The sequence below is a fragment of the Bombus pascuorum genome, chromosome 3 (genome assembly GCF_905332965.1).
Source record: "Bombus pascuorum chromosome 3, iyBomPasc1.1, whole genome shotgun sequence".
NCBI classification, from domain to species: Eukaryota; Metazoa; Arthropoda; class Insecta; order Hymenoptera; family Apidae; genus Bombus; species Bombus pascuorum.
Window position 1 is genome coordinate 4,994,307 of NC_083490.1, and position 20,812 is coordinate 5,015,118.

Sequence of the window (20,812 nt, forward strand, 5' to 3'; positions counted from 1 at the left end):
ATTTGGAGAGTGAATAGGCGAGGTTCGATATTTTGTATTAATTATGATCAAGCGAATTTTTCTCAGATAAAAGAAAAATTGTATAAGTTATTTTGTTATTTCTAGACTGTTTGCCCCCTCGTTTTACCTTATCTCATACCTAGCTACCTACCTAATCCAAATCTCATAATTCTCTGGCATACTTCTATTTCCAAAAAATTACATTGGAAAGTTAAAGTGTTTTTCAAATACAATTTAATCAATAGCGATTCTATCACGCACCGACTCTAACATTTCGAATACTTGCAGTAGGCGCAGAAGAATCACCAACGGTTGTGTTAGACCGTGCGGACGCCACTGCACCATCGCTTCATCAGCCGATAATATTTCCAGACCCATTCCGCGACGTGATAAAGACAGAACCAGCTCCTGATCTGCCTTCCCTGATCGAGGACATGATTCCTTACCTGGTAGAACATGGAATAACCACTTCAAGACCATCGACCACCAGCACTCTAAAGCCTCTGCAAGCAAACTTTGATTTCGTGGATAAATTATCTCTCTTACGTCCACCGTACAGACCAGAAGAAGATCCAACCAGACTAATCACCAAGAATAAATATAATCTCAGTCAAGATGGACATATAAAAGAAGCAATCGTTTCAAATTACAACACCAAAGAAACTGAACAGATTATAGATCGTGTTTCTGAAACGATTCCTAAAACGGTTGCTTCCTCAACCATGGATCACACTACCAAGAAGCAAGAAGAACATGCTATTTCTTCTTTTAATACAACAAACTCTAATCTCGTGAAATTAAATACTTCGCAAATCAACGACGCTAATATCTCGTCCGAGTCGAAGCTGGGAGATTCTTTGACAAAAGTTAATAATTCTAAATTTCACTCGACAACGATCAAACCATCTTCCGCAGCTAATACAGAGCTGGATGAACCTATATTTTCTCTGGATACTGTTCTGGATCTGTTATTCTCTTCAGATACAAATAACAATGAGAATAATAAAGGCACAAAGACGACAGAGACATCGACTACCAGCAGATCGACTGCAAACGTTAGTGAGCAATCAGAGGATGACAAAGTGTCTTCCAAAGTGAACGAGAAGATGGAGGATCATGTGACAGAGACTGGAACGCCGTCTAAGGTTCTAGAAAATGAAATTCCTATGTCGGTGGCTAGCTTGCTAAAATTGGCTGGATGTAATATCTACGGAAGGATGTATCGCGTTGGAAGGATCATTACCGAGCTCTCTGGACCTTGTCTAGAGTGCAGGTGCACGGAGATCGGGGTACAATGCAAGCAGCTCAAGTGTTGATCGAAGTTGGCTGTGCTCGGGCCAAGCTGTTTTCCTTGCAATTAGGTTCGTTCGAGTTAATAGATTCACTGCTGCCTCGATACGTTTCCGAGGGATAGTTTGAGGAAAGGTATGAAGGATCTCAGTTCGAGCTACGGAGTATGTGGCTCGCGAAGAACTGTCGATTGCTATATTGTTGGAGTAAATTTTCGTGAGTGACGGGTAAAGAGAAGGAGAACGCGAGAAGGTAGGAAGAATTTGGAATTATATTCTATCATCGTAAAGTTAATGCGCTAATGTTAAATTATACCGGTTAAAGTATGTCAGCGTTGAATATTTTTAGTAAAAACGAAAAACGTGTCAGTTTGATTTTTGACTGGATAGTTTGACTTTTACGAAGAAATCTTGATGAAAATTTGATTCTTTAATTACCGAAAATTATTCTTTATTTCTCGGGTGAAAGGAGGCTTTGTATTTACAGTGAGTAGTGAATGTGTTAATTCCTCGAATCGAAATTATAGCTCTCTGTTTCGTTCAATGATTAGCTTGTTGTAAGGCGATGCCACGAAGGGAATTCCGAGTAATTGACAAAATTTGAGGCACATTCCGAGATTCGAAGTCTCCCTATTTCTCTCTCTCTCTCATTACGTATCCTTATAATTGCAATCCATAATCCACGTTAGAAACCTCGTAACCACGACGTTACCGAGTAATTTTAACTGCAATACCGTGACGTTACACGCTTGGAAATTTCCTTACATGCATGTAGATGTGTCACACAATAACAGCTACTTCACAACCCATTTAGTCACTGAATTAATTTACGCATGCAATAAAATGATTTTGATATTTAAAATTCCATATTCATCGGTCACTCATTTGGACTACCTGAAAGATTTTGATTCAGCAAAGACCATAAAAAGGAAATTTATATAAAGTTTCAACCTGGGGATTCTTAATCCAAATTCTTTGATTAAACGCTCTTTGATCAAATGTAAATTGGAACCTAATGCTAATCTAAAACAAATTACAATCACAATTGGCTTTCAATTAAAGTTTACGTCTATAAATCTCCGATCCAGGAACAATTCTGATTACAATTAACCCTAGATTAGAAACAAATACTCGAACCTTAATCTACTATCTAAACTGTACTTCGACCTGTTCCAACCAACTGCAATCAAATTCATTAATCACCTCGGGGGCAACATTCGTCTCCTTTTCCCTAAAATTCGCTCGCTCTTCAAATCCCATCCAAAGTCAATTTCATCAAGTAATACACTTTAATTCATCCCCTAATTTAACCAACCCTTTGCGATCACTCGAAAATCGTATCTTTCAATTATATTTTCTTCGCCCACTTGGCTGGATAGGAATTTTGTCCAAATGGAAGGAGGTAGGAAACTCTTCGACCCTCGTCCATTGGCCAGCCTATGGAACGTTACTCGTCTGGCAAGGATCCCCAGTTTTGCGAAGATCGATCAGGATGTAATTGTGAGGGATAGCGGTTCCGTGCTCTGCAAGGATAAGTGGATAAAGACGGAAGTTGCCGCCCCAATCCCCATTTTCTCCCCGTTAACCGGGAATTAGCCTGCTACAAGGGTGGCCCGTGTTCCGTTTTGATTTATTCGCGTGATTTCGATAGACTTCGGATGAATCGGTTAAGCGACCGAGACATAGCTTCTGAAATGGAACAAAATCTTGGCGGTTGAAATTCGAGACGTTGGGTTTTAAGATAATTCGATCGTGGAATTTAATTTGTCGCGTTGGTTAAAGGAATATTCCGATTTCGAGGCGTAATTCTTGCATGGTATTTGGAATAAAAATTTATTATATTTATTAAATTATAGATCAAAACGCTTGATGTTTGGTATTAAGTTTATTTCGGGTTTTCGATTTGATCGACTATATTCTTTATCTTTGTTATTATTTTCATAGTGATTTTCAATGGGTTTCACGTTATCCACGTGTTTAAAGACGTGCCTCTGATTTATACGTCTCCAGATGGTTTTGCGCCAAGAGGGTAGTAAATTATTCCTTGGATTATAATTATTTCCACAAAGATCTTCGTCACTTTTTCGCTTCGATATATTAAGATTATGCTTAATATTCTGGCAGCGATTGCGACCAATAATAATCCCATTAATAATACCCTTTTATGCAAATGTGAGAAGGGGATTGCAGCCTATCTGACTATAATAAGAACTTGTCGTGACTGAAAAATGCTTAGGAAGCATTATTACAGGCACATTCAATATTAAACCGGAGCCCTTTCTTCGACGCTACAATTTCCATTAAAAGTTTCATGTTAGTTCCTCCTCTGTGAAAGATAACTTAAAGAATTTTGATCGAACGTTACGTCGAAAATGTTTAAAACGCATCAATCTTTCCAAAAAAAAAGATCATCAAACTTCGACCCTACGATTTCAACCGAGCCTGTCGATAGCCTGTTATAGTAATTGATTAAGTAAACGATCAAGTAAAATAAATTAGGATAAAAAGATAAAAAAGAAAAAAAAAACAAGCGAGTCTCGGAACAATTGCCAATAATTCTATTTATTTCAAGCTACAATGCTCCTTGTTACAATAATTCGTGATTCTACCAGTGGCATCGCGATCACCATAGGTGCATTTAATCCTGTATGTTATTTTTTTATTCACTAGACCCCCGTATACTGAGTGGATATAATTAATTATAATCTGTCGTGATTCGTACGCTGCGGTGCTATAATACGATCGATCTACGACCGGATTTTCATCGATTTCGTCGAAAGTTCTTCCGCGTCGTTTATCGATTTAGAAACGAGTTAACTCACTGTCACGTGCTATCATTTAGATCGTAAGCTTAGTTAGTAATTAATCGAACGTAATCAATGGAGACAAGCGACGCTGTAATCGAATTAGTCGAACGATTCCTCCGTGAACCTTTCTTTCTTCCCTTTTTCCTTTTTCCTCTTCAATCCTTTCGTTTCTTCCCTTTCGTCGTTTTAAGAGTTGCAAGGACACCGTGCCGGAAACGGATCACGGGAAAGCGTAATCGTTTCTGTATCGCGTTAGCAAGGCCGTAAATTCGCGCCGAATGCCGCACAGAGGCTTGTACTTATATATGTATATATATATATATATATACACACAGCATACATATATATAGATATATACATATATGTTTTATTGTACGATTGTCGTAATAAATATTTACGGAACTCAGCATCGTAATTTTTTCGCTAATCCTTTCAGCAGTTTTAAGGGAAAAAGTGGCATTACATTTGATGTTTTTGCAGTTAGAAATATTCCAACTATTTGCCGATCATTCCACGCGTTCGAAAGTAGTTTTTACAGTTTCCAAGAACTAAATTGATTTGTTTCGCGTAATGTTCTTGTAATCTATATTGCGATACGTAATTTACGTATTAATTAGTCACTTTATAGTTCATACGTGGTCCATTAATGTGTCCGTTATTTATTATTTAATCGATTTTTATAGTCGTACGTTTGATTTGGCAGAAGAAGCAAATCGATATGTCCTAGAATCTCTGTTGGAATCATCAAAATTTTGCTACTTTCTTCGTCAATTCGACAGAGAAGTATAATAGCAAGAATTTACATAAAAATTCTCTTACCTTCTGGTCGAATCACATTCGATCTTCTCCTAATCGTTCGATCATCGTCACGAAACATCGATCGTTCCAGCTATCAATCATTTATAAGAGGAAATTATCCGTGAAATTGGACTAAATCGGGCCGTAGCGTGTGTTTGTTGAAGGTAAAAGGCAACAGGATTACGGGAACCGTGGAACGATTTCGACTTTATTGCAGGCAATCGATTGTTTCGATACACAGTGGAAAGGTGACAACCCTCCGTTAAATATGCCCGTGATCAAATCACAGCGTATATAATCGTATTTATATTTATATCCAATTAGTCGGTTGTATTTACAGATATATTCGTATTATCATTACTATTATTATTATTATTATTATAATTATTAATCGTGTCGACGTAGGTTTCGTAACACTAACATAATCACAGCCAGTTCGCCTCGTGTGTGTCTGTATACCTGTCTGTATATCTGTAAGTGTATAATAATATCGATAAACAAATACATAGGTACAGTGATCGACTAAATTGCCGGAGAGAACACATCTTCTTCCATTCGGATTGCCCACAAATAATCGTCAGTGAAAATTAAGATCAAAAGCGGTTGATTTTACAAACGTTCTTGAGATCTTTCCGCTTCTTGATTCGACGTTCTTTTATCTCCTTAAAAGATTATTTTCCTGAATAATATTATTTGAATAACGAAAGAACAAAAATATCTTGGGCGTAAATCTTATTGTCTAATGGAGCAGCCACTTCTTCTCTTATCTTTAATAATACGTGGGAATAAAATCAGTGCACTCGGATAAATTGTTAGTCGATGAAAATATTTGAAAAATTTGTCTTACGAATTTTGTATCATCGATCGCACGTTGCATCGAGGCGTAAATACGAAAAAATGAATTTTGGAAAATTTGTGGGTAATCTGAACACGATTCGGCGCGCTACTTTACTATCGAGTAAGTACTACGTATAGTTATAAATGTATTGTTTTCCGGTTTTGGCAGCATCGTTAATGCATCGTCGCGGCTTAACCAAAGGAAACGCGATTAAACTATAAATCGGGCTCTCGAATAGAGAATATTCTTTTCATTTGCCCGAGAAGCTTGGATTCCTTTTTATCGTTCGTATCCTGCCGGTTTTCAACATCTTCCATTTACTTTTCCACCGTTTAAAATTCTCAACGAGCTTCTAACAAAATTAATTAGACGTTTTATCGAAGATTTTCCACTTAAATTCACCAACTTTTAGTTTCTTTTCGTTAGAGACGCGGAAATTCTTTTCTCGTCTCGGCTCTTTTTGCTTCGAATTGGTTGAAAATCGGAATTCTTGAAAATCTACGATACGTTTTCTGGATTTGATGAAAAGAATCCAAGGAAGAGCATTTTAACAGCGCTTCTTATCCTCTAACAGCCTTCAAAGATCTGATCCTTTCATCCCCTTTTCTCTGTCCATGTTCTATTGCACAAGAATTGGTCGACGGGCAATTTGTTGCCTGAAAGTTCAACTACGAGTCGTTTTCTTAGTCCGTCGATTATTTTTAGTAAAATAGTCGGTGATAATAATTACTTTCTCTTCCCATTTTTCTTCTATCACACGCGTACTTCGATTAATTAGCCAATTCCTCGAACGAATTTTCCATTACCGATCACAGTAATTATCCTCTTCCATCGCACAATTCCTTTGCCAAAAATTCCATTGTCAAACGTAACAATTACAGATAACACTAATTAAATTCCTTCGACCCTCTATAACATCGTAAAATTGAGACTCAAAAGTTATTTATTCGTATACCTACACTCTCTAAATCTTACTCTAAGCCGTTCTAAGCTTTCCTTAAGCCATCAAACGATCATCTTAGAAAACGACTGTTAAACAATTTATTAATAATAATTCTTAGCCTCTGATTATTACATTAAAACAAAAATTCAACGATTAACTGTAACCTCTTTTATCATATACGAAAACTAAAAAGAACAAAACAAGCGATGGTTATAGAGGGTTAATTAACCGATAAAAGTGCAATCACTATAGTTTAACCCCTTACAATCCCTTACGATCTTAATAATTCGAATTATAATAACTTAATAAATTGTGTTTTTTTTCCATCAAAAATTGTCTCAGGTTAACATAATTGTCCATACCAACGCAACATCTTAACAACATCTATCGATAAAAAATAAATTCACAATTTCCACAATCTGCAGGTTTCAGACCAAAATGAAAATCTCAACTATCCATGGTTTCAAACATTACGAAACCTTTTCTTGTTGAATCAAATCTGTAATTCTCGTATAGTTTATGACTTGACGTTGCAAGACAAGAGGTAAAATTGCCGTGGAATTTTCATAGAAACGAGAATCGCGGAAAAACACTTTCCGCGTAGAATTAAAGATTACGGCGTCATAAATGTAAAAGCGTACGGGGCAACGGAGATTTTTAATTTTTCTGCTCTCGACGTGGAAAAAGAAAGGATGCACGATAAGAGCGCGGGGCAAGGAGAAACAACTAAGAGCCGCGTTCGAAATTCTGCCCACGTTCGCACTCGTGTACGCGTGAACACCCCACGCGTCGTTTCCGCGCTTCTCGGAATTTTCTGCGCGCGTTTACCTCCATTAAATTCCCCTATTCCGCCGTCTCTTCTATTCTTTCATCGCATACTCGCGAATGATACACTCTCACCGATAGATTCCGTGGGATAGGATTACTCGACTGATTTCTGGCTGCAAGTTGCCGAGGACAGGCTGAGTGTCAACCCCTTTGCGCTCTCTCCACCTTTGCGACAGCAAGTCTCTCATTTGGATGTGTGACATGACTCAAGTTGCAGATCGCGATGCGAAGATTCGCTTTCGGAATGTTAATTTTGATTACGAATTCTCGAAGTTGTAAGGGTTTGATGATTTCTAGATGGGAGTTTTCAAAAGATAGTTTGTTCTGGTTATCAGCAAATTAAGCTTAAATGCTAACGTTGACGCGATATCTCATTTGGAATATTTTTTTGGGTAAAGTTACATTATAAAATTTGTATTCTCTTAATATCACGATCACGAAAAGAAATTGCAGCGATTCAGCTGAAATTCGCCAATTGTACGAAGTTTATAGAAATTGAAACGTCCCTAAGATTACGACAAGCTGAATACTCCTTGGTCCTTTGGTGGATATTTAGACAAATTCGTAGTTTTATGAACACGACCGAAGAAACAAAATTCCAGGGTTCTTAATTTAAATCTTAATTTAAATTAATCATTGAAGAGATTTGTTTCATCTTTTAATATGTTGAACCACGGCGGAGTGAACTGGGGAATAAATATATCCGTTTGGCGAAGATCACTGATATGGGCAGTGTATCAATAACATTGTTTATTACGAAACAAAAGCGATTTAGCTGAAATTCGCCAATTGTACGAAGTTTATAGAAATTGAAACATCCCTAAGATTACGACAAGCTGAATACTCCTTGGTCCTTTGGTGGATATTTAAAGAAACTCGTAGTTTTATGAACACGACCGAAGAAACAAAATTCCAGGGTTCTTAATTTAAATTAATCACTAAAGAGATTTGTTTCATCTTTTAATATGTTGAACCACGGCGGAGTGAACTGGGGAATAAATATATCCGTTTGGCGAAGATCACTGATATGGGCAGTGTATCAATAACATTGTTTATTACGAAACAAAAGCGATTTAGCTGAAATTCGCCAATTGTACGAAGTTTATAGAAATTGAAACATCCCTAAGATTACGACAAGCTGAATACTCCTTGCTCTTTTGGTGGATATTTAAGCAAACTCGTAGTTTCCTGAACACGACCGAAGAAACAAAATTCCAGGATTCTTAATTTAAATTAATCATTAAAGAGATTTCTTTCATCTTTTAATATGTTGAACCACAGCGGAGTGAATAAATATATCTGTGTGGCGAAGATCATCGATATGGGCAGTGTATCAATAACATTGTTTATTACGAAAAGAAATTGCAGCGATTCAGCTGAAATTCGCCAATTGTACTAAGTTTATAGAAATTGAAACGTCCCTAAGATTACGACAAGCTGAATACTCCTTGCTCTTTTGGTGGATATTTAGGCAAACTCGTAGTTTTATGAACACGACCGAAGAAGGAGAATCCCAGGGTTCTTAATTTAAATATCAATTTAAATTAATCATTAAAGAGATTTGTTTCATCTTTTAATATATTGGACCACGGTGGAGTGAATAAATATATCCGTGTGGCGAAGATCATAGATATGGGCAGTGTATTAATAAAATTATTTCTTTTACACAATGCAACGTGCAAGATGGTTTAAAGTTTTGGATAGTCGAGAAAAATCAGTCAATTTCTATCGAGTATTCGTATTATAGATGAAGAATCGTAGAGGACGAGGAAGAAGAAGACACGAGTGATTCATTATCGAGGGAAAATAGCGGTCAGTTGGGAAACTGTATTGCGGTGGCCCTCGTACATTCGCCATCAGAGAAATTCGTGGCAACAGGGCAATTCTGTGAAATTCGTCGCCTAAGCATCCTGTTCATGCAAATGCGTCCTCTGAATCGTCAGAGGAGCGCGGTGTGTCACCTCCGTCGTACTGTCCTCGTGTCTAAGGCACGAGCCTCCTGGGAAACCTTACTAATGAGTCCATTAGTAGCTCCAGGACGAAATGCCATCTCCTCCTGTCTTTTCATTCGTCTCTTTCTCTTTTCTTTATAGTATCACATTATATAAAAATCAATATTAACTCTACGATAGAATTACTATCTCTATTATTTGTAGTAAATCATAAAAATATTAAAAATCGAGAAATCTTCCATTATAGGGGGACGGAACACTGGCAGTGTTTGTAAATTTGGAAGTTTAGAAAGTTAATTTTGAAAGTTGATTTTGAGTTTTGGGAAACTTGGGCCATGTCCTTAAGCATATTTTAGGAGAACTTCCTCGAATTCAGGCTCGTGAGTATTATACGAGCGATAACAGATGCAAAGTGGCAATTTATTTATGGATTTACGTAAAAGACTACGTCCAGATTTTTGAATCGAGAATACATTTGCTTTCTGAGACAGACGAGCAACATTTTAACGTAGCGATAATCAAATGAGAGAATCGGAGCGCAAAGGGGGTAAATAGAATGCGCACGAAAAGTACTTGAAAAAGCGCGAGAAGTAAATCTGATCTAGCAACTACGACAGATGAAAATACATAATGAAAATCGAAGATGAAAATGTATAAAGACCAAGTCTAAGGAAAGTTCAAGAAATCGGACGAATATTGGGAGAATACTTTGGACAATTAAAATTGCGTTTCAATTAAAATTCACGCGTGTAAATCTACGATATAATATTCAGAAACTCGAAAGCAAAGAAAACCACAGATAGATAAGAGGAAATAAATTTTTGAATATAAAACGATTTGAACGTGAAAAATTATAGTAGATCGAGACATATAACTTTCGAATGGTAGTCGTGCGATTTTTCAGAAGGAAATCAGGTCGTTCCGCGACGCGTCATCTTTGACGACAACGACGTCCTCGACTCGACGACCATCCACCTTAACGGGAAAACGCATCGTTGGGACGACGAATCGAGGGATCGTGAAATGCATTTCTCGAGTCGCGCAATTTTCTCTCCCGGTTTCATCCACGGTATCGGCTGGGAAAAAAGAGTGATAAGAGGAATTCGTCGTTCGCAGCCGCTTTTTAAATAACGAATACTCGACTTATCGTTACTTTAATCGGTACTTTATAGCGAAGAATTATCTTAGAACATCCTTATCAACTAATTATCCCTATTTATTCCTGGATACTTACAAAAATCAACGAACGTTCATTTTCAAATCGCCAAGATAATAAAATTGTTGAATTAAAGACATTTCTAATAGTAGATGTTCAAGTATGAAGGACAATTATTAAATCGTTCTAAACGCGATTGATCAAAATTGATTAAAATTAGCTGTTTAGAAATAAATCTTTGCTCTCAATTAGCAATTACAAGACACCTTTCTATAATCGTGAAAGTATCACTTTTTGATAGCAAATTTGCAAGAGTAAAATACATAATTTATGGAGGAAAATTGTCTTTACAGGAAACTCTGTTTTCATCTTAAAGCTTCAGGATTTAAGGATTCTTTGACAATGAAAAAAAAAAAAAAAAAAAAAAGAAAGAAAATAGGGAAAAAGCTAGGAAATTACAACAGGTATTTCTTGATTGAGAAATTATTCGATGACCATAAATGAAGTGAACTTGAAAAACAACTTTTTTGGAAAAGTACGCGCCGCATAATGTCTCTCTTGTTCATCGATTTTCGTGCCACCAGGAACAACGGTCTACCAATACGTTACCAATCAACGGATTTCAGGCTTACTACTAGTCAATTGTACAGTCGTCGCCTCGGCAACTATCTGCCGATCGACTTCATTCGCTACAGTTCTCGTGCCATTGTCCTGAACGCTTCGATTCAACAAAATCATCTTATCCACCTATTAAACGCTCTTCTTTCTCTCTAACCTTCGAACTTTCACGAATCAGTCTTTCACTCACCGTTTCGTCGAACGAGAACACAAAACAAGATTCATACCTTTGATTCTCCACTCGATTGTACAGTTTCTCTTTACATCAAGTACAGTTTAAAGTTCTACAACGATCTTTAAGAAGTCCAACTTCTTTAATCTTTTTGACTTTTCCTTCTATCGTTTCTTTTGCCTAAGAAAGACGAACGTTTCACGTTTTCTTCGTCCGCTAAATGTGCAGCAAAAGTGTGAAAAGCTATGCTTTTAACTTTTCCTTTATCTACCAAGGGCTAAGGTCGAACGTTCGTATCAGTTTATCTTTGAATAGTCTGTTTTCTTCGACCTTTGTTTTTAATCTTTTTTTCATCCATCCAGAACTAAAAAGAAAATTGAAATTATATATTGAAATTTATTTTCCAATAGTCTATTTTCTTCAACTTTCGTCCAATCTTTTTTGCATAGCCACTGAGTAACCAGCGAAGAGTATTTTATTATTATCGATCACACTCATTATTGAACACTGTCTAACTTCCGATTTCAATCTGTTCTTCATCCACCTAGGAACTGAAGTAAATTGAAACTATATCACCAAGTTTTAACTCCCGACGATCTATTCCCTTCAATTTCTCCTTTCAATTTATTCCTCCTTCGTTGAAAGTTAAGGTCTAAAGTTGAACAACCAAATCCATCGTTTCACATGGAACGCATTATCGAAGAACCAAATCAGTAGTTTCCTTAATCTCTACTTTCAACATTCTGCTATTTATCAAACACACGGTCAAACTTACCGATTCCGTCATTATACGGTGCAACTCTTTCAATTTCTTCTTTCTATCTTTTCTCCGTTCGTCGAGGGTGCAATTAAAAGTTCACCGTTAAACAATCCCAATCCCATCAATTCCTTCTCCTAGCTTCTTTTCAATCGTCGAAGGTGTACAATCGAGAGTTCTACATCCATCTTTAAATAGAATTCTACGCCTTTTTCAGAATCTAGCTCCTCCGCTTTCATCCAAACAAACACCAAAAAGCGTCAAGTCGAAGTTTCCTATTCATCTTGGCGTCTTAACATTGATGAGTGTAATAAAGAATCGCGATATAAGCGATTTATACGACGCGTCCATTCTTCGTCGAAACGACGTCGATTCGTCAGCCGTTGGAACGAACGTTGGTCACGAGCAACGACCTCTCGTAATCCCACGATTAGAGACAGCTTGGCCAACGTAAATTTTCAGAATATCTTTCTGCTCCTTCCCGCTAGCCGAATACATCAGGCAGAAATTGAAGAACGGCTAGACCTTGCAGAGAAGTATACTAAACGCAGACAGGATGCTATAGTTCTTCCGAAAAGGAGACCCTTGATCATTCCTGTCGATACAGTCGAAGAAACTTGAATCGAGCCAGCTGGAATTTCAGGCAATTTTCTTCCTTCTTTCTCTCCCTAAGATTGGTTTAGATTGCTCTCGCTTTTTATATTTATTTACTTATTTATTTATTTATTTATTTTTTTTTTTTGGTTGATCGATCGATCTTGCTTTTTCTTTATTTTTATTTTTATCTATTTTAGGCGATTCATTCGGTGAGTGGTTCTCTTCTGGCAGTTTCGGTAAAGGTAAATATTATTTCGATAGAAATCGCTGGACCGTTTACTCGGGTTTAATTCCTCAGCGATTTTAGTTCCCTTAAATATTTAAATATTTGTTGCGGAAAGTCTTTCTCCTTTCGTAATTAAACGCACGCTTTTCTCGGCTTGATAAACTCTAAGTTTAGCCAAGTTCTTAATAAGATTAACGTACATATATCTTTGTCCCTCTTCCGCTTTCTTCTTGCTTCGATGGATGCATTCCCTTCCATCTTCAATTTTCTTCTTCTCAATTTCATATCCGACAATCGCTGCAAATAAGAAGCCTTCTACTCCTTCAACTTAATTATTCACTCAACTGAACAGTTCGAAGCATCTCTTCTTCCATGCGTATCGCAACAACGATTTGCAAATAGTCTTCAATCGTGATACCTTCCACGAGCTTCTTATTCTTCTCTTCATCTAATTGTTTACCCACTTGCACGGTTTACAAAATTTGTTCTTCCACGCGTATCGCAGCAACAGTCTGCGAGTAGCTGCTCCAATCGATTTACGCCCACGTTGTACATCCACCACTTGCCCTTTAACAGTGTACGATGCTTTTCTCTTCCGTTTCATTTATATCCAACGTCTTACTTTTCCTTCCATCTAATTGTTCACCCATTTGCGCAGTTCGAACAACAATTTTTCTTCCGCGCGTATCGCAATACCAATCTACAAATTCTCACGTCACCGTAATACGTTCGCCAACATATTTTTTCAACGATGCTTTTCAGTTCCATTTACAATTCCATATTATTTTATGCTTCCAAATTCAAGAAATTTTTAATTTCGAAAGTTCTTCGTCTTTAACGTTATCTTCCAATTCTGTTCATTTTTCTTCTTTTTTTTTTCTTTTTTCTTTTCTCATAATTTCACGCGATCCCAACTTCCACGACGATCGTTTCTTTCCCTGGGTCCGAGCAACGTCGTAAAAATTTTCCCATTGCCAGCGAGTTGCGCGATTTCCTACTCGAAAACGCTCTCGGCGGCCTCCCTGATCTTGACGATGAGGAAGGACCGTCTGCAGAGCTTGACGAGCAGCTCGATCCTCTGTCAGGAGGGCTTCCTGAGCTGTGGCAACGCGATCACGTAGATGTTTCCCAAAATAGCGCCGACCACGAGCAGCATCACGCTGATCGCGCTTAGAAGTCGCACGAACCTCACGAATCTTCGTCCTCTAGCGTCTTTCTTGCTTTGATTCGGGAACACTGCCAGGCCTAGGAGTGGCCCTGCCAGGGCGCCAGCCACGTGAGCTGCCCAACCGACTCTACCGCAACCGAGCAGTGCTGGAATTGGAAGTGACGCCACGTCTGCGCTTGCTAAGAGTAACACGGCACCTAGACGCCAGCCGGCGTAGCGGAGTTCTCCGTGACACTGGAAATTAAAGGCAGAGAAAAGTCATGAGTCAAGGTTTGACGAGTGGCTGGTAGATAAAAGTTCTGTGTTTGATCACGTTAAGGGAAATTGAATGGAAGCAGAAGTATTAATTCGAGAGGATGTCGCAAGGTTTCGTTTTTAAGGAAATCTTGATGGCATTAAAACTGAAAACGCAGCAGTAGACGCGGCGCAACGAAGTTGCAGAAAGTTGGATCATGGTGTATTTACAATAAGATTACGAACTTCTGGGCAACTAAGGTGATTGTAAACGACATGGAACATCTTTTAATTATCTGGGAAGTATGTCGGTGACGTTACAAATAATAAAAGACGAACAAAACTAGATGGCTGTGTTAGAGTTCGTTGTAGAGGATCGTAGTAGAATGTGGCAAGTTCGGGCAAATTAAAATTGTACGAAGCAAGTTGAACGATCGTTACCTAGTCGTCTAGAAGCAGAGTTTTCTTCTATGTGTGTAAGTGTAGATTTAAAACGTTCGATTTGAAACGTTACTTCACGGTATAATAAGGATGCAAAGGAAGATAGAAGAAATAAATTTTTGCATAGGTAAATTTTATTTTATATGCATACGTATGTCAATAATAGCAGAATAATATAATTTGTAACTAACCAGGTAAAGATGCGCCAGGTGACTGGTAAGTAAAGCATAGACACCCGCAGAAGCGCCGACCAAGAAGAGGCTCGGTTGAAGAAGAGATGCTCCAAGGGCTCCGCAAACACCACCTCCTAAGTAGATCGTTGCCACCCCTATTCGACCCTGTTCCACCTACGACCACCGACATCGTCTTTCGTTCGTTCGACATATTTTCTATGCCCTTAGAAAATATTCTTTCTAATACGAAATTCTCTCTTCGATCGTCGAATATTAATCGATTAACTAAAAAATGTAGATAATGACAAAATGCAAGAGAAACAGAATTAAAAGTGATGATAAATTTCGATCAATTAGCCAGTGTAAAATTTCCCATCCATTTAATATTAGAACTATCAGAGTGTTTCGAATAACTCATTCATCACTTCCCATAGAAATTTTATATATATTTGATCGATCAGTAACGGTGATCGAAATGAGCAATCCGTTATTTTCCGTAAAAATTTTACAAATTTACCAACGCCGAAATGACCAATCTGTAATGATTCGACTCGTACAAATTTTCTAGATTTACGACGGCGAATATCGCGAATTTTCTGTCACTTTTGCGCGAAATCCACGGATGAACGATGGATAGAAAATATTTCGTAAAAAATAACGGAAGACCGAGGAAGATATCGTAGGTTATAAATAAAGATCGCGTATGTTTTACATTTTAAACAGAACCAGCATAATTCTTAATCGAAACAACGTTCGTCTATCTACATCGGAGAACCATTAATTCAAACGTTGTTTAAATGCCAATATCGCGAATGACTAAACAAAAATACCGATAGCCTGTGGTACATTCGTCCATACATTACGCTTTAATTTCTCTGACGCGAGTTTTATCCCTCGATAGTTCTAATGTTAAATTCCACCTGCCGTTTTTTCCATGCCTTTGTGTTCTTTCGATAATGACTTTTCACTCGATACGCAGCCCCTTTGAACGCGATCGATCGGTTCACTCAAAGATACATTTTGCCGAGCGTCGCGAATGAGAAAAGAGAGAGAGAGAGAGTAGCCAACGAACGAGGCTGGCTGGTCGACAATTAGTTTGATTAACTCACCTCGAGCGGAGTGGCGAGCACCAGTTGGATGACTACGTTCAACGCAAGGTGCAGCGCGTTCGAGTGCAGCAGCATGTACGAGACGAACCTCCAACCCTGCACCCTCTGACGTGGATCGTAGACCAACCACCTGCGCAACGTCGCCTCGTCTCCCAGGCAGTGAACGGCTATCTGTCGTCATCCAGAATGCATTTGAATCATCCATGTCATGCTATTTAGCGTACAGGATGCGTGATAACATGTAGCGTTACGTGTTTGCAAGGCTAAGTTTGCAAGTTCTAGTAAACAGCGTTTGAAAATTGAGATTGATATTTGAATTTTCTAGTGAAACGTGTTTTAAGGCTGAGCTTTGACAAAGGATACAGGATTTTATAAAAATTCTATTTGAATAGTATCGTATCGTTTTGACACTGTGTAGGATGTGTACGATGCGTACGACACGATGGAAAGTGTTTTAAGGATAAGTTTTGTTTGTCGTAAGAAATATAGAAAGTTTGAGATTGAATTTCAGTTGTTTTGTATCGTTGTGGTTGTAATTTGTTCGACTCGGTGAAACGTTGGTTCTAAGGATTTGGCAAGGAATATAAGTTGGAAGTTGCACGACGTTATAAGAAACGAAGGTTTTTAGAAAATTTTAATTCCAATTAAACTCGCAGCGTTACGCTACGCCAGCCATTTTCACGACAATGAACGAATTATACGGCTGGTTTCGCGATAACACAGCGTCTTTTCTCGCAGCTAAGCGCACCGTGCACGGCGTCAATTATCATTCATAATAACGCTAGGGATATTCGGATCGTTCATTATTTAAAGGCTGACAAGGACGCGACGGCAGTTTATTCGGCATTAAACAAGCAGTTTTGATTAATTACCATTTTGCCTGGTCGAATTTCCATACGCCAGTGGAATTAATTATTCGCTAGGTTGTTCATCGATAATGCGCGTTCGAGTTTTTGCTCCTTCGGTTCAGTCGATGAACCGAATAGAGTTTGCCACGCGGAAATTTCGCCAATATTCTTGCTTTTTCTAGTAATATCAACAGTCGCAGGTAATTACGACAGTAAAACTATATCGAAAATATCTTTGCTAAGCTAAGGATGAATCTTATTTTCATCACAGATATTTCAACGTAGTTTGAACATCACCCGATAAAGATTCTCAAATTTTCAAATTCCTGCATCTCCGAATATCTTCGAGTCTCCGAATGTCGAGATATTAAAATGTTCGAATCCTCTGATTTGCAATTTTCTAATTTCCAACTCTTCGAATCTTTCGTCTTACGTTATTTACGTTAAACAACGTGCCGCGTTATTATTAAAAAATAAATAAAAGCTGGGACGTAAAGATAAAAGGGAAAAGAGAGGCACGAAAGCGGCGTGTATTCGCATCGCTGGATGATTTACGCGGGGGAAATCTTGTGTCGCGATCCGGGGCGCGAACACGTCGGGTCAAACGTAAGAAGAAACGTTTCTCCGCGGAAAAGAGCGAAAAGATCGTAGCGAACAGGGATGAGAGGAGTGGAGAAAGAGATACGAGATTTTGTACGATTTGTGGTCCAACGAGCTGCCGGCGTGTCGTAAGTCTGAGCTAAACTGCCGAGTAAATATGCGCTATGAAAATTGCCACGGAAACTTTGATACATGGGCATGTGCGCTTGAATTTCCAGTTTCGCGGATGAACGATAAGAAAAGCTAAAAGTTTCTGAATAATGAGAAGGAGGGGCATGTTTTACGATAAGTTTCGGGCAGTCTCGTTCGAAGCCTGAGAGACGTATTACGCGTGTGTGAACGTGATTAAGTGGACGTTTGTTGTCATTTCTTCGATTGAAATGGGATCTTTTAATCGAAGGGTTCGTAATAACATCGAATTACGCAGGAATTTCTAATAAGAGATTTATAGACTGAAATATGAATGACGAACTTTAAAAGAATATCGGTACACAGTGTCTGTCAGGAATTTCGAGGATATAAATGGACGAGCACGAATGCCAATAAACAGCTTTTCCAATTATTTCGGCGATCGTAGAACCGCTGGGACTAGTCTGTTCGAACGAAATTATTCATAAAACGAATTTCCTCGCCATTTATCGGGATGGTCAACGAATAAATTTCCACGGAACACGAAGCACGTCAAAACATCCACGAGAACATCAATCCTTTTTTTTTTCTATTTTTTTCCTCTCTTTTTTTTTTTTTCTGCCGAAACTGGATGGTTGTCGGAGGCATATAGTTGTCAGGCTAGAAACACCTGTCGTCATCGGACGATTTCTCTCGATTCGACCGGTTTCTGATTATACAGCGAGTTTAGCGAGGTTTTCAGGACCATCGGATCGCTCGAAGTAATAAATCTGGAAATTCCTGCGTACAGAAAACATCGAGATGGATTTGATTAAAAATTATCGGACGTTACAGCCGAAAAATTACGAATACAGAAGATTCTGTTTCATGGAACCCATGGTTCTTGATAAAAGGGAAATAACGAAAAGCAAATAAGTTCTGGAAGATCTTCTATATGAAACGATTGAAATTTAATAGTTGAAATTTGAGGTAAAATTGGTATTGACGAATGGAAATAGTAACATGAGGGAATGTAACGATTAAGGAGAAAAATATATCAAAACGTATCTCTGATATTTAGAGTTTGCTAAAATTCCACAGTAATACATTTTAGAGAGAAAAAGCAAATATACAATAGTCAAAAATATCAAAACTGGTACTTGAAAACGATAACGATAGAACATGAAAATTGCTCTAATATTTTAAAATTCATGTTATCAATGTTCGAAGCTCGCTAAAATTGTAGATCAATTATGTGATATGAATTTGACATTTTATTGCCAGCAATATCATGAATTTTATCTATGCAAAAAGATAAATATAGAATAAATAATTAAAAACAGATAAAAGTAGAAAAGTAGTTCTCGATATTTCAAGTGACCTAAATATTAAAACAATGAATAGATCGATATCGTTTCACGTTGTTACCCTATAGATACAAAATGATCTCCCAAGAGATTCGTGAATCGAGTTTAACGCACAGTCGATCGAAACTATTGTACTATTGTAACGACAGACGATCCAATAGGAATCTCGTACTTTCAATCTTTCATTTCTGTTTGAAATTTCTATCGTGAAATTTTATATCCGACGAGAGACTCGACCTGAAGAAAAAAATGCTCCTGTAGGATCTATGGTCAGTGTTGCCGAGATATAATATCGCTCGAGAGAACGATAAAGTTCATGGATTGGTCGTGTACCAGTTTCGTTTTGGTTTCTTCCATTAAATAAATCATAAACTGTCGACCGCCTACGGAAACAAATGTATACGAGTATTTTTCGCTTCTCTGCTTAACTATAAAACTTTACGCTTCAATTTATTTGAAAAAGGAAAAGAAAAAAGAAAAAAAAAAGTACATTTATTAGCGAGCGATATTCGATAAAACGAGAATACGAATAAAAATAACGCATCCAATATTTTTACTGTGACAAATAAAGTAGGAAACTACAAGATTCTATAATCGTGACAAAAACTTTCAAACGTTCTCGAATCTTTTTAATACTATTTATAATATATACTATTTATAACTTAGCTGCGTAATAGTGTATACATGTATGTGAATATCAACGTGTGGAAGTATGTGTGTGCGCGGCGTCTCGAAAACAAAGGAATTTAAATTGTTCAATTAACAGTCCGGTATGGAAGAAAGTACTGAGGCGCGTGCAAGTGTGTATCGATGAATATCTTTGAAATCGTTTATCAAATAAATATATAACTATTCTAATATAAATTCTAAGTGTAAATTTAATGTTCCTATAACATTATTTCTGCTATTAAAATCCAAAATTCTCAACAGAAATATACGATAATTCAAACGTTCGAAAGTCCTTTCCACGCTTTAATCCTCCGGTTTTCTATCTGCATCGGAAATTCACCAATTTGTCGTCGTTTCTACAACAGATTCGAGCAGTTACGATTGAAAAATTGGTATCCAGCGATTAACGGCGATTGTGCTGGCGTTAGGAGACTTCCACCCTTCGATGGGAAGTTTCTAGTGATTTATCAGAACTCTCTAACGAGCTATATTTACAGGTGCGCGTTTTTACTTCTGATTTATAGCGTTCGTTATCCTACATCCTCTGCTGGTGGCGTTATTACACGCGAAGAACGCGGAGCGAACCGTCGCGTCGGTGGCACGATTATTACCGAAACGGAAGTTGACTTTTCGCCGAGCGTTTCAACCGGGATATCACCGTTTCCGCTATCTCAGCGTTTTCATTAAAGGTCCACACGGCTGGAAAACGTTATCGTTCGTTTCATCGCGCGAAACTGGACCTGCACGCCGATTAGATTCCTCCCTGTTTCGACGAATCAGCCACCGCGCCAACTCTGATTTTACCAGAGAGGGCTGTTCTCCGGGTCGAGAACAGCTCGTCGAATATCCCTTTATTGCTGGAGGAACAGGGATTTTACGCGGTTTTGGATTATTCGCCTTTTCCTGCAACCCGTTTCGTACGACACAGAAAGAGAGAGAGAGAGAGAGAGAGAGAGAGAGAGCGAGCGAATGAGAGAGGAATTGGTTCCGTGGCAAAGTATGTGCAGAAATCGATCGATCGAGTGAAATTCTCTGGTCAATTGCCACAAAAGTAACTGTAGAATGGCGTGTTTGTATTTTTTTTTTTTTTTTTTTTTTTGTAACTTTGAGTAGC

The 20,812-nt window shown here is 37.9% G+C and overlaps 2 protein-coding genes across 6 annotated transcripts in view; one reads left to right on the forward strand and one right to left on the reverse strand.

Moving 5' to 3' along the window:
* The window catches only part of LOC132905608 (uncharacterized), a 52,587-nt gene extending 48,768 nt beyond the window's left edge, over nucleotides 1-3,819 (forward strand). The window contains exon 14 of one of the 2 annotated variants that reach the window (XM_060957083.1): nucleotides 289-3,819. In XM_060957083.1, the coding sequence (XP_060813066.1) occupies nucleotides 289-1,316 (1,028 nt within the window). In that variant the 3' untranslated portion in view covers nucleotides 1,317-3,819. The remainder of the gene's footprint in view (nucleotides 1-288) is intronic. The other variant, XM_060957084.1, reaches the window with a different exon arrangement.
* A 1,255-nt stretch (nucleotides 3,820-5,074) lies between these two features.
* LOC132905308 (protein rhomboid) overlaps nucleotides 5,075-20,812 on the reverse strand; it is a 179,463-nt gene continuing 163,725 nt past the window's right edge. For all 4 annotated transcript variants that reach the window (XM_060956473.1, XM_060956474.1, XM_060956475.1 and 1 more), the window contains 3 exons: nucleotides 16,107-16,277; nucleotides 15,016-15,171; nucleotides 5,075-14,383 (listed from right to left, as the gene is read on the reverse strand). In XM_060956473.1, coding sequence (XP_060812456.1) covers nucleotides 14,063-14,383; nucleotides 15,016-15,171; nucleotides 16,107-16,277 — 648 coding nt within the window. In that variant the 3' untranslated portion in view covers nucleotides 5,075-14,062. The remainder of the gene's footprint in view (nucleotides 14,384-15,015; nucleotides 15,172-16,106; nucleotides 16,278-20,812) is intronic.